The 18,659-nt window shown below is 38.4% G+C and overlaps 2 protein-coding genes across 4 annotated transcripts in view; both read right to left on the bottom strand.

Moving 5' to 3' along the window:
• prkar2aa (protein kinase, cAMP-dependent, regulatory, type II, alpha A) overlaps positions 1-1,163 on the bottom strand; it is a 39,572-nt gene extending 38,409 nt beyond the window's left edge. For both annotated transcript variants that reach the window (XM_067525850.1, XM_067525849.1), the window contains exon 1: positions 508-1,163. The gene's annotated coding sequence lies outside the window, so the exon portion shown is untranslated. The remainder of the gene's footprint in view (positions 1-507) is intronic.
• A 2,503-nt stretch (positions 1,164-3,666) lies between these two features.
• Positions 3,667-18,659, bottom strand: part of mgll (monoglyceride lipase) — a 33,917-nt gene continuing 18,924 nt past the window's right edge. For both annotated transcript variants that reach the window (XM_067525852.1, XM_067525851.1), the window contains 4 exons: positions 14,253-14,363; positions 13,709-13,798; positions 11,018-11,233; positions 3,667-10,192 (listed from right to left, as the gene is read on the bottom strand). In XM_067525852.1, the coding sequence (XP_067381953.1) occupies positions 10,061-10,192; positions 11,018-11,233; positions 13,709-13,798; positions 14,253-14,363 (549 nt within the window). In that variant the 3' untranslated portion in view covers positions 3,667-10,060. The remainder of the gene's footprint in view (positions 10,193-11,017; positions 11,234-13,708; positions 13,799-14,252; positions 14,364-18,659) is intronic.

The following is an 18,659-nucleotide window of genomic DNA, read 5'->3' on the forward strand; positions in this document are numbered from 1 at the left end:
AATCTTCACTATGTGGGGGGGCACATATACCTAGAGACTTGCGCGATTTCTGCAACACTGCTGCTTGATATCGTCAGAAACTGAGCTGTCAACTTAGGTGGGTGGTCGGTTGCAACCAGCTAGCAAAGCAGCTAATTAGCCAATAATCCTGGAAACAGGCTGGCTTACGATTCTGTCCGATTCACAGGAACGAGCTGACAATTTGGGTAAACGTAACAATGCAGTTAACTTAGTAGTAGCTAATAAATAATGAATGCAACAAAAGCAGTCGAGCTGCAATTCATGGGTGCTCTCACTGTCAGCCAGCAGGCTTTAGCTATCGTGCTTAGCTAGTATGCCACCTTCAAGGAAGGCTTTCCCGTTAGCTTATGGCGCACTGGCTGTGGGTGCCAAGCCGAAGATAAGTGGTTTTCTGAATAGGCGCTGCCATGCAAGCACAGCAAGTTGTAGAGCACCGGTAAGCCGTCTGGTAGGCTAACCTAGCCTTAGAAACAGTGTGTGACTTACGTCTGATTCCGTCTCCCCGGCTAAACTAGCCAGTGCCCTCCTACTCGGTGTCTTCCTTGTTCTCTCTTGTTTCGCCTCTTCTTTCTAGCCAGTCTCCTTGCCAGTGTAGCGACCGTAACCTTCCAAAGAAAAACTTGTAACGTTACCGCGTAAAGCCAACAATTTCACGTTAGCCTCGCCCAGCTGACGTTTAGAGCGCTTCTAGCCAGAGCTCACCAGTCAGCTGTACGGTACAGCGATGCTGGCTAAGTTGACAGGAAAAAGCACTCGACTTCACCGCTGCAGCCTCTTACGACGTCCACGCACTTGGTGAGGGTGGGACTTGCTGTGGCAGCAGGGAGAGGTGGCTAGCTGGCAGGCTAACTGGCTGATTTGCTAACTACTTGTTAGCAGCTGCTTGTTTTCTGATGGCAACTGCCTCGCGACTCCACGCTCCTCAAGACACAAGTAAAGCAGGTGTTGCAGCCAGTCGCGAAATCCTCAACTCGGCCTTACAGCGCTAAGCCACACCGCCGTTAAGTACAACCCGTTTTGCAAACAACGTTATTCCAGCAGTTAAACGGTTAATTACAACGAACGAAAAAAAAATTAAGTGAAAACCCGCTTCTTGCCTCCCGGCGAGGTACTCCACAATTGCATACGCACGAATAAACCACTGGCTCTAACAAGCGTGAGGAGGCGTGGTTGGTGAGTGAGCAGAGACAGTTTGACATTGATTGGCAGAAAGCGTGGGCAATCAGATGAGAGCTTTAGAATATTCTAGCCAATTGAATTTTTGCATGTAAGTAAGGGCGGGATTAAAGGCAGAGCTATATTAGTAGACTCAGCATTAGGACCACACCCACATAAGTGGCCTTGTCATTTTGATAGATAATTACAAATATATCATAAAATACCATGTCGAACATATTCCAACAGATATGTCCTGAGCGTTAGAATGTACTGGTATAGCAACCCATTAGTGTATGTTTTGAGAGAGTTTATATTTGTGGTGCAATTATTGCTTCAATCGCTCACTGATTTCCTTCACTATATAAAGGTTCTTCAGACAAATTCCGATATAATTTTGTGAACCTATGGCCTGTAGTGCATCAAATCTCCATGTTACCCTATAAATCGTATTTCATCTCAGTCTGTTTTTCCTTCTGTTTATACACACAGCTTCAGTACATTATAACTAATGCTTCTTGTTTTACCTTCAATCTCCTGATCTAGTTTACTTTGTCTGAGCAACAGACAGTTTTCCCCTGCAGGAATGACCAGGATCACTGTGCATGGAGCTATACCTATTTTGAGAGGTTTGCTAAGCACCACCTCAATCCATGTAGCATCTCCTCTTCTCCATTCCCATTCATCAGCTGTCACAGAACTAAAGCCGTTGCCATGGCCACAGGGAACCAAGATTTAATTCCTCAAACTGGTTTCTGATTGGTTTAGGTGTTTGTTTCCAACAAATACAGGGGAAAAGACCGCCAAGCTCCCTCTGCTGGAAGAATAAAGTTTAGAAATACGATATTATTTCAAAAGAAAGAACTTGGATGCTTATTCCAAACACTCCAAATCAACAGAATGACATTTCTGAGTTTAATAGGGGATGGAGGTTGAATACACTGCTTAAATCACTTACATTGTGAATATTACTGTTCTTCCTCATTCCTCATTCCTCAATTTACCCATAATTAGACTCGTGTCTGTGTATCCCTCTGTGGGACTGCAATTTTCTGTCCACAGATTTCCCAGTGGACCCAGAGGAACATGAAGAAGTGTCAGTTCAACCCTTACTGAAAGTGACTCTGGTCTTGGCTTTCCTTGAAGTGCCATGATTCGGGGCCTGCAGTAGTTCAAACAAACTCATAAAATGTCTCATGTAAAGCTGTCAGCCTACATTTTATGTGGGACAGAGAAACCAGAGGCAAAAGAGTGAAAGTGACAGCTGGTACTGTATCTGTGTGAGACTGGGATGATATCGAGCGATCCATCCTCTCCAAACATCTCTGTCAGGAGCTGCTGATGTACAGCCAGTTTTCCCTTTAGTCGTTATCAGGTGTTGACATGAGGTTGAACGAGGGGGAGGATGAGAGAAGAGAGCTTTACCAAGAGAAAACAAAATGATGATGAGTGTTGAACCATATGCTTGCAGTGATGGAGGATGTCTGGCTTGTAAACCTTATTGCATTTTATCCTGACGCTGCCTCATCTGTGCAATCACTCTCCAACAAAGGGAGCCAAATTAAAGCAATAATGACACTGCTGTCCTACTCCTTCAGATTAGATTAATAATAATAAATTGCACTGTTCAGACAGAGTAACACAATTATTAATATGAGGTTTTAAGAATCACTGCTTTTAGAAATTACAGCTTGGACTCATAATGGGTCAAAGTGGTTAATAAAAAAGTGTAATGTCATTTTATTACATTATATGTATGTAACGTATGTTCAGTGTTTGGTAAAATAAGGGTTAGGATAAATAAAGTCAGGGCAAATCCATGCCCCAAGATTAAAAAGTGTGAATTTTAAAACCAAATAAAACCCTGTGAAGAAATGTATTTAAGTCTTCAGCCAAATCTGTTGTTCATTCATAGCTTGTGCATGTGTGTATGTGTGTTCATTGATCTGCAAACACTAGCACTGCATTCATATGACTTTGGCTTTAGTAAATTCTGTGATGCAATATTGCCACCTACTGGTTGATGTGTGCTTTTAAATCCCCTGACAGCCAATTTAACTAATGGCATGCTTTGTATAAGAAGCCTACAGGATGATGTTTCTCTTCTACTTACAGAATAAAAATGTGCAAAAGTCATTGTTCCCATGATGATTCATGTTCTACCATACCTGCATCCAATGATTTATTACCAAAGGTTTGCCTGCAATAAAATATTTCTTTAATAGTACAGTGGTTACTTGAACGATTTGCTTTATTTTGTTTGGGATTACGCTGAAAACACAATAACATGTCAGATGTTATTATTTGTGTTTGTAACCACATTGAATTTCTCCAAAATTCTGACATATGATGGTCTTCTCTTCTTGTACTGGATTTGAGCTCATTCTCCAAATAGAGTTGACAATAAACTGAACTATGAGGCTAGAGGAGAACATTCACCCTCTCTGTGTGAAGCCATTCTGACAGTTATCCAATCAGGTCATGCAGGTAAACAGTCATACAGTTTATTCTGTCAGGGAGTATGGACAATATGAACATTCTAGTAACAAGTATTGTAACTTACAGTGATTCAGAAGTAATTTTGTTATTACATTGTACTGTACACTCATTTTATATACAATGTCCTGTCACACTTCAATTAAAATGACTAATGCGGATAACTTACAATGAAGCGACTGAAGCATCAGTGAAAATTGTACAGTTCTGAACATTTATTATCAGGATGTGACTTTGAAAATGTGGATTGAATTTCTATCCTTTGTCACTTGAGGGTTAAATATCAGTACTGGACAATCTGAATGAAGTAGTGCCTAGAATTTATTACTGCCCAAACTAACGTATTTTACAGGGAAGACTCAAGAAAAGATGCCTCAACAATGATGTGCTGCTGAAACACTAACTCCAATTTGAAGGATTTGAATGTGTTCTGATTTATATTTTGATTGCACAATGTAATGAAATACATGAATTTGTTTTCTATTGCATTGATAACATACGTTTTGTTAGGATGACCATTGATTTACTTCATCTTCCTGGGTTATACATCACATTGCTGAGATTTCTGTCACTGCTGACTGAAAGGTCTTAGGTGACAATGTGTTTAATTAACAACAGTTACATTTCTGTATTTTGCTAGTCATGCATATTGAAAAACCACAGTTTAAAAAGCAACCAAAAAAATAAGATATAGTCCATCCATTTTTAGGGAGTTTTATAAAAGGCGTTTTACATGTTGATTCACTCTGTTCATTTGTTTCCATTCATTGTGTCTTTTTATTTTATTTATGTAAAGTTTGTAATTGCATACACCATGTACAAAAACAATAAAGAAAATTGACCATTCTAACAAGTAAGTAGATGGATACAGAAAAACAAACACGTCTTGTATAATTATAATTATAATAATAATTATACAGTTTTATTTAAACTAAGGAAAGAAATAGTCCAAATATTATATAGTCATCTGCCATTATAGACACATTATATTTCATAGTGTTTTTAGATACTTTGAATGTGTTTAGGCAGATTAAATTCAATAATCAGAAACTGACTTTGATGCATATTTGCTTACATCTCTTGATTAAAGAGAAATTTTGAAAGACAGATAGATAGACAGACATGTAAACACAAAGAAACAGATGGATGGAAGACCAGTAGGTAAGCACAATTGCTGAATGAGAATCAGAAACTAATGTGACAACAGTCACTTGTCAATAAAACACACACAATCATTAACTCACGCACACTTTTGTTATAGTAATAAGGCACAAGCAACATTAGATCACGACCCCAAAATAGACACTAGAGTATATATACATTTCTATAAACATCTCTTAAATTGTGTGGAACTGTCAGCCAAATAAATCTGGGGCTTTTCTCAAATGTTTATGAAAGAAAAGTGTGATATATTTGTCATACTTTCATCTTAGATGTCACCGAAGGTTTTGTACATGGTAAAAGTTCATTTAGATCCATATACAATTTTTGATATTTCAAGGTTAATGTGAGTGAATATATATATGTGTATGTATATATATATATATATATATATATATATATATATATATATATATATATATATATATATATATATATATATATATATATATATATATATATATATATATATATATATATATATATATATATATATACACACACACACACACAGACACACACAATACACAAACACTCTAACAGTGTTTGGGGATTGAACATTTAGCCAGTTTTCCATCTCAAACTATGATATAATTACAGAGAGTGAGTAAAAAAATGTATGTGTATTTTTTATTGTATAAAAAGTGCCTTGTCATGATGTGTATTCAACATATAGGATAGATACATAAAAATTAATTCCTATAAATACTCTAGGCAACTTAAATAAAAGACTTTAATTTTTTTTAATACTTTAGGTGTTGTTAGCGGTGCTAATCTATTATAGAGTGTATTACACCATTACCAAAAAACATTGTTGATTAAAAAAGGCAGCAAGATTTGAATTAGTGTTTTGTTCCAAAATTCAATGTGAAATGGCAAAGTTATACTTTAAAAGCATGTTTTCTCTGTATCTTACTGATTCAAACAAGTTAAATTTTCATGCCTTTACATCATTTTGGAAAAGGCTTCTTCAATTCTTGCTGTCCGCTTGATCGAAGATCACGCAAATATGCACTGAATCTTTCCAGTGCACTTGAATCTCATAAAACTATAGAAAGACTGGCCTCTGACCCTTGGACCTCCCTTGTACATATATAAGAGCTCTTTTCTTTGAAACAGTCATAAAGTCATGATACAAAAAAGAAAAAAAGGAAAGAAAATGCGGCCCCATGGAAGGCCAACTGAATTTCATTCATTAGAAAACCTGCAGCCTAATTAGATTCAGTGGTTTCCTGCCCTCATTATTTTCTCTCCCCAGTTTAATATAGAACTTCTGTCCTAAATAAAAATATATTAACAGTCGAGTGGATTATTAAATATTAACAGAGCAATGCATCTGTACATGGCTGTCTCTTTCAGTATGGCAAACATGAATCACGCCTGTATAATTATGATACCTGTAATAAAGAATACTGGCCTGGACAGGGGGGCTTTCATGACTGTACAATAAGGATTGTGTCTCAATGTCATACTCTTTTGAGACAGGTGAGTATGAAACCTACAGAGAAAGTTGTGTTGTCTCCCTTATCTTCAGTCATCCACCACAGTTTAAACCAAGAACAGGAATGATGGGGACAAAAGTGAACGTGTGCAGCTCTTATTATTCATTGTGAACAGATGGCACTAATTGTTTGCTCTCTTATCTTGATGCTCACACAAAAGGGACTCCTCTAAGCAGCAAAAGGACAGCCAGTCTTCAAGGTGTAGCAATGTCTGATCTACACCCTGCACCCTGCACCATTAATGAATACATGTTTTCCCTGGTTGATTATGCTGCAGAAAAAAAACTGCTGCCATGGTTACTGACAGCTTCTCTCCTCTCTCTCCATCTCCATCTCCTTTCGCATCTATGCCTAATGATAGCAGTAACATGCAGTCATGAAGCCTGACAGGTAGGGTTTTTAAAAATTACGGTTTCATAGTATCATGCAAGGCTGTCTCCAGTGTGCTGATGCTGAGTGGTAGGGGTGCTATTTTGAGTTTGAATGCTGCTGGGACTGTGTACCCTTTGTGTGCACTGTGCCTACAATGCAGCCCAATCAGGAGTTGATTGTGTTGGAAGTGCTTGTGATATAAACTCATGCAGTTCAAGCTGAGGTTAAGGGTCTGAGTCCAACTGCGACTGCTAATAAAATCTTCATCTTTGTCTGCAACCCTGGCAGTGTAACTTTTTTGGCCTGGGGAAATGTCTTCTGATGCTTGAATAAAAAGAGGATGCCCTTACATTCCACAGTCTTTTCTCCCTGCTTTTGAAATTGAATTTCAAGGCTAACATTATTATGAACATCCTAGTTGATTCACTATGTTCATTCTATGGAAACATGATTTTCCATTTGTGTAGGACACATACAATCTAAAATCACCTAGCCCTATGTTTCTGGCTGCTCTTGAGGGAGGCAAAATAAGAGATGTAATGTAACCTGTTACAGTTCAGATAATTGACCACTAGGGACAGTACTAGACAGTACTAGATGTCCGAATCTGTAGTCGAACAAGGGGCTCTGTGATGGACAGAACAAAGAGCACTGGTCATGTCAACTAAAAAAGAAGCAACCAGATGCGGGGAAACTGGATGATACAGCATGAGCGAGGGCAACACAGGCTGGGAGAGCAAATGAGCCACAAAGTTATGTAGCAGTCAGGAAGCCAGAAATTCATCTAATTCTTCATCAGTCTTATAGTGATCGCCCTGGTTACTAGACATGTAAATTGGAATAAAAAAATCTACTACCTGCTGTGCTGCTGTGCTTGCACGTGATTCATTTGACTAACAGTCACCGTGGATACTGCACAGTGATGCCCTTCACTCTGCCTTTGTCCCTTTGAACTCTAAGTAATAAATAAAAAGGCTAAAAAGCCAGTGTGACACACTCAAGTCTGTTTTCAAGAACTGCAGCCTACAGGTATTTTCTTTAGGTCATGTATAAATTGCCACATAATGTTTGATGTTGGGATTGGATGAACACATGCAACTTTAAAGCTACTGACTCATGTTGCTGAAACTTTATCAAGCCTGATGAATAGGCAGACAAAGCTGAGTACATGTGACAATGCCTTCTATTTATAGTCCACCCTTCAATATGTTAAGCTCAGTGTGAGTCTGTCTAACTTATAATTAACACCTACCAAAAACATAGGCTATCATAACATTATTGCTATGGTTTTGTTGAAAACCGATTTGAAGCCAGAGTTGACTTGTGCTGAACACTATTAAAACTTTGGGAACCGGCAGGTTTGTACCTCAAATGATACAAATGGAAATTGTGAGATTTACAATGCTCTAGACTAACTTACTGTAGGTGGAATTGCAATTGTAATTATAATCCTTAATAATTCTCCAGGAATGGCCCTGCACTTGTTGTTCAAATTAGATAATTTTATTTATTAAAATGTGGATTCTATACTAGTACTGCCGTGTTTAGGTCCTCACATTATTTCTGGTGCCAGAAGTTTATTCCGGTGTAATTTCTTCTGGAGAAAGTAATGTTCTCTAAAAAAATGATGACTATGGTGTTGTTCTGAGACAGGATTTGGATTCCCACTGTGGCAAACCATGCTAGAAATGTATGGAGCTCTATTATTTTAAAGTGATTTTGATAAAAGAGTCCACCAAATGGCAGGTGTTATATGTGAATAGAGATCAACTTTTGTCCAGAGCAGTGAAAAGTGACGTGTCTGGCTCTATTTTCCAGCTGGGCACTAGTCTGCAGCCTGAGCTTAATGAAGGTTTGGCTTCTAAGATTTAGGCTTAACATTCAAGTCAGCTGTGACCTCAAAGGTCATATGCTGAAAAGACCTTTTGACTTCTTGCTCTCACTCTAATTTCCACCTACAGAGAGAGAAAGACAAAAGCACTTCACCTGGTTTGTCCCCTAGAAGTTTTTCTGTGCTCTTAACTAAGAAGTAGAATGGAAAACCACTGTGTCCATTATTACTCAATCAATGGTAAAAAATATACTTAACAGAATGCATTTCCCCTAATTTGTAGAATATTTCACATTAATATAACGATTAGGATCTGATACACTGATACTGTCTATTATATATCTGCTGATACTGTGAAGACTTTGAATCAGTGTGAGGAGCTAGTAATTAAACATTCACTGAACCTCCTCTAGCTGACCCCTGACCTATCTGTCAATGGAGGATGAACAAAAAGCAAGAGACTGTCCTCTTGTGCAATACAACAGAGTAGGTTGTTGGTGCATAACAGATGTGTATTACAATTTAAAGACATCAAACAGCTGTTGTGACATAAGACTGAAATGTAGTGTTTTGTTTCGCTAACATTTGTCAGGAGCCAGGTTGGGGGTGGAGGGGTCGGGGTGTCACAAGATGTAGGACTTTTACACAGGAAACAGAGTTTGGGTCCAGTGTGAAACTGCTATTGCTATTGTTTGTTGTCGCAACCAGTCATGTGACGTGACATAAAGGAAGTACTGATTTTCAAGGCAAACTGCAACTTTGTTACTAATGCCTACATCTTTAATTTGTGCCTAACCCGAAGTAACCCTGAAGATTTTGTGCCTAAAATCTAACCCTAATGAAATTGCTGCATTTGCACATGTTCTTGAGTGTTTAGAGCAAAAAGTGAGTGTGAAAGTGGTTGATATTCTGACTCCACTGTATGCAACAGTATCCACTATTTTGTTGCGTGATGAGAAAAGGGTTGCAATGTTGAAAGGCGTCTGCTTCAGTATGTGGCAGTGTTATTTCAGCTTTTTATTTGGTTATATGAAACAGCCTATAGAGGTATAAAAGTTGGAGGTTGGAAAGAACATGCCACATTGCAGGTCAATACCCTATTGAAAAAATCTGGCCTGTATGCATATATGATGGAAACCTCATTATTGCACTTGAACCCCAGCATACTGCAGCTTAGTCTTTACTACTTTTGAGTTTCACTTTAGTGAGGTCTAATGGAGGTGAGGTAACAATAATTAGCCTACAGGCCAAAAAAATAGGACACATCCCTGATAGTAGCTTTTGTAGTTAAACGGATCTCTGCTGAGTAGAAGTTTCTGACTCGATAATTAAATTGAAATTGTGGGATGACTGATTCACAGCTGAACCTGTTCTACATTTCTACATTATTTGCCCAGAGGATAGTTAGTAAATTATTTGTCTCACTAGTGCAATAGTATTGTTATGCCTGCAGACCAGTGGAATGTGAGCAGGCTTCTTGGGGTTGAGGTTGGCAGGTGCCTAGGAGCTCTGATTGGGTTGTCTATGAGGCTTGCGTTTGCGCCGATGTCGCGGCTGGAAGGCGCTCTGTGATCCAGCTGGTAACCTCCTTTAGCACTGACTCAGCCATCTCTGGGAGCTCATGGTGAAGGGCATGGTAACCTCCCTCAAAGAGCTGCAATGACATTTAGAGATAAGATTTACGCAAGTGTACTCTCAGTCCACGAAGTCAGGTTGAGGCAATACACAGGTGCTTTTCTGTGCTTAACAGACGTCACGACTTTTTGCTGTGTTTGAGAAATCCCAGACATTTGCTTGGCCAATCATGCCTTTCATAAGATGTGGTACAGCAGTTGCTATACCTCATGAACACCACTTGCATCTGGCACGTGAAACTCACAGAAGAAAACCATGCATAAAGAAACGTGGTTTCCCACCTCTTTTCCCCCATGTGGCAAACCATGTGATAATGTGAACATGTGTGTGTGTGTGTGTGTGTGTGTGTGTGTGTGTGTGTGTGTGTGTGTGTGTGTGTGAACTTCCTTCTTTTCAACACACATCCTTCTACATCTGTCTGTCAGTTAATGCACCCTGCTGGATTCAGTTAGGTCTGTACAATCTGGCAAAGCAAAAGTTATAGCTGAAGGGTTAATTTCTATAATGCAGTTTTCAGTGATTGATTGTTTTTCAGTATGTGCAAACATCTTTAACTTCAAACTGCTTATAATAGTGGCTGACCTACTTTAGACTGCTTGGTTTTCTAGTTTCTTTATTAGTCAGCCACAACCTTACATTTTGACCTATAAATTTAGCAATATCCACCAACAACATAATTTATACCAGAAGGCAGAGGTGTGGCACCTTGTTTCGCAGTGTTTTGGTATCATGTACAACAAATGAAAGAACAAAAGAAACAATATCAACAAAAATGAAGTGTGTTTGTTCTCAAAAGAGATAAAAGGGAAAAAAGACCAAATTACTATGAACATCTCATACCAACCGATATTTTCTTGTCAAAGCTCGGAGCATTCTTGTACATCATCTTAGAGCCTCTGATGTCGCACAGCTTGTCAGCCTCACCGTGCAGGATCAGGAAGGGCCAGCAGATGGATGGTATCGCCCTTTCTATGCGAGCTGCAGCCTCCATCAACTGCATGCCGAACGACACCCGGATCCCGCCATGATAGATTAACTTATCAGCATTATACGCCTCCACCTGCCAGGAGACAAAGAGACAAAGAAATTATGGTACTGCACTGTATACACAGGATATCATGTTGCTCTTCAATTTCATTTCAAAAACATCATCCCAACTTCTTTCTATAAAATCAAGACTTTTGTTTAAAATGGTCTAAGTATTCAATATTTATGCCGTGAATATATTTTGTATTTATTTTGTATTTAAATTGTTTATTTCTTCTCTTTGTTCCTTTAACGTAACCATAGCAACTAGTTTTTTGTAAAGCATTTAGAAAATGTTAAGGCCTGCATGCATTTTTGCATCTATATTTAACAAGCACAATAGAATTTGTAGTTGGATACAAACATGGAAGAAGAAGTGGTTCCATCACAAAAAAGAGGGTGTTTAGAATGTGAAGAATCCTGATATAACCACAAGAGCTGTCAGGCAGAGGTAAAGATGGTAACTAAATGGGTGGAGGGCTATTACGGAAAAAGACATAAAAGTGAGCGAGAGAAACAGAAAGATCTAGGAGACGGATGCAGGCAGTTTAGTTTAAGTCAGAACTGAAAAGCAGAGCGAACACCTTGGTCCTTTGACATTAAACATGAATTGTTTCAAATTCCTTATTCACTTTCATTTAAGTCGCACACCCACCCACCCACCCAGTTCTATTCGTGCTAGTGTAAACATAGCTGATGGCCCACTTCAAAAGAAGCAGCTTTTCACAAGAGCAACTGCTTTGCATAATGAATGTCTGTAAGTTGAGCAGTGACACAAAAAGCTCTGTCTCAAGGGTGAAAGATTTCCTTCCTGATTGAGATAATGTTATATCACAAGAAGGAGTAAAAAAAACTCAAATTACACGTTAAAATTTGTATTTCAACTGGTATCTATAAGAGTTTTTAAAATATTTAGTTCTATTGACCTCACATTATCATTGTTTGCTGGATTCTATTTCACTGTGGAAAGGAAATGGTAGTACACTAGTCTGAATGGTAAAGGTTTGAGTATTTTTATCCATCCAGTCATTATCTGTGACCAATTATCCTGTTTAGGATCGTGGGGGGCTTGAGCCTACCCTGGCTGTCAAAGGCCAAGATGTGGGTTACAACTTGGACAGGTCTCCAGTCTGTTTCAGCACCAACACAAAGAGATTTACACAGACAGATAACTATTCACATTCACACCAGTTTACCTGTAAATAAATTGACAGTTCAAGTGCATGGCCCAAATTATTCATGCGTCATCTTTCTCTTTATCTATGTATACATTATTTACATAGCTATTATTTACATAGACAAAGAGACTAACAAATTATGGTACTGCACTGTATACACAGGATATCATGTTGCTCTTCAATTTCATTTCACAAACATCATCCCAACTTCTTTCTATAAAATCAAGACTTTTGTTTAAAATGGTCTAAGTATTCAATATTTATGCTGTGAATATATTTTGTATTTATTTTTTATTTAAATTGTTTATTTCTTCTCCTTGTTCCTTTAACGTAACCATAGCAACTAGTTTTTTGTAAAACATTTAGAAAATGTTAAGGCCTGCATGCATTTTTGCATCTATATTTAACAAGTACAATAGATTTTGTAGTTGGATACAAACATGGAAGAAGAAGTGGTTCCATCAGAAAAAACAGGGCCACAAGAGCTGTCAGGCAGAGGTAAAGATGGTAACTAAATGGGTGGAGGGCTATTATGGAAAAAGACATAAAAGTGAGCGAGAGAAACAGAAAGATAAATGAGACTTATGCAGGCAGTTTAGTTTAAGTCAGAACTGAAAAGCAGAGCGAACACCTTGGTCCTTTGACATTAAACATGAATTGTTTCAAATTCCTTATTCACTTTCATATGCTATCTACAGAATGTATATGGAGATTCTCAGTTATCCAGGTCAAGGTTATTCTAAAGGTGCTGTTCAGTGGCAACTGCACTTTCTTTAAGTTTCAGTTCTCATACAAAACACATCTTTAGTTCAGCAACATTTTGTGAATCTAATGTGTCTATGAGTGTACCTGGGAGAAGTGAGGACACTACTTCCTCCAACAGACTATAGGAAGCAGAAGTAGAAGAGTATCTATTTTTACAACAGAATCTTTCTGAAAGGCCAACTTCAGTGTGTCAATACTTACAGACCGCAAAAAAACCCACGCCACACAAACATGCACAGACAATGGTGTGCAGACATATAGGCATCATTCTATGATTGAGTTTAAGTTTATAGATGCAAACACACACACACACACGCTACAATTTAATTTTGTTCCTTTCTACATATAATCTGTGTAATTATACATCTGTGTAAATCTCACACAGATGCAATATACAAACACAGAAATGTGGTCAGGGATTTGAAATATCTTTCTTGCGATGAGACTTTCTAGAAATGTTTTGAACTGTATTTTCCTCTACACCCATACCTGGTTTTTCACACAGATCACAGATAACAATACAGCCACAAAACCAAAACACACAGCAAGCAACATGTGTCTCTCACCTGTTTCTTGTCCCGTGAGATCCATCTGGAGTCAATGGAACCCAGACTGAGACTGGGTAGCATGCGGTTCAGGACCTTTGCCAGAAAAACCTGAAAACAATGAAAAACAAAGCCACTAAGAATAAGTAACACATGTTCATAAAAATATATTTTTTTTTCTCTCCATTGTGCCTATGCATTTCTGGTTGTTTACCTAAAATGTATGATTCACCTGTATACAATCAGTTTACAGCCACTGTATGTTTATGCAAGTGCAGGAATTAATAACACAACTCATATTGTTAGAAGTATCTACATCAAGATTTTGACACTAGTGTTTTCACCGTCTGACCTGGACAAATGGATGCACTTGTGTCTGCAAATCAGTAAGAGCCAACTAATGCTGCTCAAGTGGTACTTCAACTGATTCTTGCCCTTGAAATCCAAAAAATCCCAGTATTGCAGTCATTACCTACAGCAGGCCTGAGTGGAGTAAGATGACTGAGTCCCGGTAATTAGGAAGGAGGCAAGAGAGAGAATGAGAGTAGGAGTGACTCTGTAGTACCTTGAATGGTGTTGCTGAGTCTGGGTTCATCTGGACCATCGGAGCTATCAGAACCACTCCAGCAAAATCACTGGGACTTTCGCAGGCAGTCAAAATGGAGATTGCACCACCCTGAGGCAGAATAAAAGCATAGAGTTAAATTGATGAGTCTTTATTTTTTCAAATAAGGTAATTTATGAAATCAATCTGGCAAGAGAGTTAAATAGTGATGCTGCTTCAAAGGCCACAGAGCCTCTAATATAGACAGGTTGTATTAGCATGTGATGCACAGGCCTTCTCTGATTGGCTAGAAGGGCAAAGCACAGTCCAAAGCCTTTAGAAGTGGATATCTGTGACACTGAATAGTCAGTGTCACGTGAGACTTTGACAGCCCATAGCCACAGTAAGATAGGATATGGAGCATATCTTAGCCAAAAATACTAACATTGCACACATTACACAGTTACATAGCTTTAAAATGGATGGAGGGTTTTTTTTGCCAACAATGAACACGTTAACAATTCATAGTTCCAGCTACTAAGTCTACGAAACACACAGAATTATTAATACATTAAAAATTAATCCTGATAAAAAAAGTTAGTAGTTTATGCTTAAATTGGTTAATTTATTCAGATTACGATCCAACCAGATGTAAAAGAAAAGACAGATTTCAAATGAGGACAACAGTGGAATTGGTTTTGACTTTAGACATGCTAAGAAGGTTATCTTGTAAATATTCCAGTGGAAAAAAACAACAACAAAAGTAATAAACAAGCTGTCGAAAAAGTTTTTAAAAATACATGGCAAATTAAGGTAACTTGAGACAGAAGACAGGGACCATGTTGTCTTAGGAAAGTAGGTGAGATGTTGTATTGAGTGGGAAAGATAGTCTGAGGTCAGGACAAACAATCTGTCTTTTGTTTAGACGGGCGTGAATTTCTACCCAGCTCTTTTGTTGCGGTGTTCTACACAGTCTGGGAGGGAAGTATAGCATGAGCCCACGACCCTTGGGGCACAGGATGCAGTGTGTCACTGCAGCCTTGAGCCGCACAAGGCCACACCTTGTCACCCATGGTGACATTTGCGATTGTGATTTAAATCCCATGATGTAGGGCAATGATAATTAGCAGCTCTGTGGCAGCCAAGACTCAACTCAATTTGCCATGGTTAACTTTGCCGTGATCCCCCACACAAGTGCAAGTGTCTGTACACACACACACACGCATGCAGGGATTCCCATCCCTCTCTTTTTTCTGGAGACTAATTGGCTTCAACTTTGTTTATGTGGGCTTTCTTTGTCACTTTTGTGAATATTCATCAGGCTGAGGCCAATGACAGGCTCATTTCATGAAAAGAAGCACTAAGTAGAGAAAAACAAAACATTTCCCACCAGAAAATCTCACTTTCTAAAGACACGAGGACACACTCACACACTGCTGCTTGCATGCATATGCCCACACAAACGCACAGAGTTGGAGGTTTGTTAGATGAATGCAGCACATACTCAAAGCTAACACTGAAATATCCACTTGTAAACACTATGACACATGCACTCATAGAAATGATGCTCGTACAAATGGTGAAATGTCCTTTGGGTGATCAGTTCGGCACATTTAATTTCTTCTTAAATATAGCAATAAGACTCAATGTAATTTGGTGCAAAAGGCCCATTCTGTGTCATACCCTCAGTCTCACACTCATGCACACGCGTTTTGTGTAGTGATAGTGAGAAAGAAGTGTGAATAGGGATGAGGGGACAGAATCCGAGAGGCCGGAGAAGGAACAGGACACAGAAGTCCTTTAAGAAGCTCATTAGAGGCCTTCTTGCACTTTCTCTCTCTGAACTTGGGCAACTTACAATACTGGTATTGTATGCTGTCTGTATGCTATTAGTGGGTAGACTTCATACATCATAAATTCCCTAAAGGGCTAACTGACAGTATGAACTAAAAGGCTTGCATACTTATATTACATGGCATATGCAGGAATGTGCATTATATTAACTATTATATGAGCAAAGTTGTTGTGTAGTGGGCCTCATTTAGGCTAAATAACTTATTAACACAAAGCACTGTAAAAGTTATTGGTTTTTAGTCAAAATGTTGAACACATTACCATCTTGACCAAAAAATGAAAAATCACTAAAGACATCAGGATCCATCGTCTAAAATGTCTGTTACAGTTGAAATCCAAACTTATGACAGTATTTCTTCAGCTCTCATTAAATTTGATCAAACCAGGTTGTGGCAGTGGTTCACGTAATATGTGAGGAGTGAGATCCTTTATGACTCACTCTAGACGACAGCATACTGCATCACAGGCTCTTCCATTGTTTTTCATTGTCATCCATCAAACAGTGATTCATAAACATGGGGCAGCAAAGGAAGTGGCTGAAAGTTACAGGATGAGGAGTCCCAATAGCGTAAAAAGCTGGAAGTGAGGCCTGGAAAAAAAAATGATAACAAACCTCTGATTTGGGTTGGGTTTCCCTTTCCCAGATTTTAGTTTGTTTTCAAGGAAAGGTAAGCAAGGGCCGATGTGTGGATTGAAATAAAATGGGATCAACCAAAAGGTATCTAAAGAAAAAGAATGAAGCATTGCAAACGGGAAGATGAAGAAAATAAAAGCTGACTTAAGTGATGTTTGCACAGGAGAAAGGAGGGCACAACTAACACTACAAAAGACCTAGTGTAGAAATACAGAGGATAGACTGGTCAAAAAGAAGAGGATGAAGAAGGCATAAGAAGGCAGCGGGTGCAAGGAGGTGCAGCTGTGACTTCGGTCAGCAATGCCCTAATATTTACAGACTGGGAAGTTTAAACAGATGCTCAGCCTCCATCTGGGCTGCCACAGTTTAATTTACACAAAACTATGTGAGTCTCTGCTCCTACTAGCTTGGGTTGTTTTGAATGCTTCCTGATTCTTTATATAAATATAAAACACGCCTGCACACTAACTCGTGACCTTAAAAGGTTTGCGAAAACAGGCTCATGAATTAAATGGAGTGTTGTTTAAACAACTAAAAGCTTTAGTTTTGGCAACTTTGTCATTACAAGGTAATTAAAAAAAAAAAACAACTTTCCAGTACAACACAAATTATGGAGGCCTAATTTGGTTAAAATGTGGTTCTGAAATAGACGACATGCACAAACTGATGCTTTTTGGTAGAAGTGACTGGCATTTCTAAACATTTTTTAGTATAAAAAAACGAATTAAATGGGACAATCCATTCTTACTAGATCATGATACCTGTAGGTGGCTACAAAATGGATTTTGTTCTGCTCTGCAGGTCTTTGCTAAACAGCTAAGTGATGTAACAAGTCATTAAAAGAGTGTCATTTTTATAAAAACAAAAGCTGGCTATATTCTTATGGACAATGTATTGCTGAACTAAAAGGTTTTCATGAATGGTTTATTAACGTGTGACTGTGACACTGACTAAAAACTAAATGTTCTTACATACTGTATGTTTGCTATAAACTTACTTAAATCTACAATATTCAACTTTTGGAAATCAAGTTACATGTAGTATGTGACACCTAATCAACTCACCCCGTGTCAAAGCCTTTGTCATCTCACAGATACACACAAGGTACCCTTTCACATCAATGCGTGACGCACAGGGCTTCAGCTTCTCTGACTGGGAGGACGGGCAAACCTTGCTCAAAAACCATTTGAATTTTATGTGGATCTCTACTGTAAAGGTTATATTTCTCCTCTGTATTCTCTGCTTGAAGCAGGTCTTCCAGCTGTGAGCTAAAACATTAAACAGCAGCCTGTTTAAAACACTTTTTGTGAAAAACGCACTGATGCACTTTGAATGAACTCAGAATCTGAACGGCATGATTGAACATCTGATATTAATATGAGCACAAACTAATCTAACCTACAAACACTGAAAGTAATCATTTATTATATAACAAATTACTACTGTTTGTGTTCTTTTAGCTGCTCTGAGAGTTAGTGGGTCACTGAGCACAAAGTGAGAGGCTGTTGAATGCAGCTCTATGAAAAAACTGAATAAACCGATGAGTTAAAAATAGCTTCCTGGCCAGCCTTGATTCTTTTTGTGTCCAGGCGTTACATAATTTTTCAGTGGGAATTTGGATTTTATTAGCTTTTATAAAGCCTCTGCATTACTTTGTATGCCTTTAATAGCTGACTGTTTGCTATAACACATTATGCAATAAATATCACAACCTGTCAGTACCACTGTAAATAGTTCTTTACCCAAAGAAACTGCTTCATCGTTTTGAAAAATATGCCCTTTTGCTTTTTTCCAGGCATTATGGGAGGGGAATGATACCCTGGTGGAAGGTGGAAATCACATACAGGGACAATTAGCATTTACATTTACATTTAGTCATTAAGCAGATGCTTTTATCCAAAGCGACTTACAAGTGAGGTACTAAGCATTTAACTTAGTGG

This window comes from Channa argus, chromosome 13, assembly GCF_033026475.1.
Source record: "Channa argus isolate prfri chromosome 13, Channa argus male v1.0, whole genome shotgun sequence".
In the NCBI taxonomy this organism is placed as follows: Eukaryota; Metazoa; Chordata; class Actinopteri; order Anabantiformes; family Channidae; genus Channa; species Channa argus.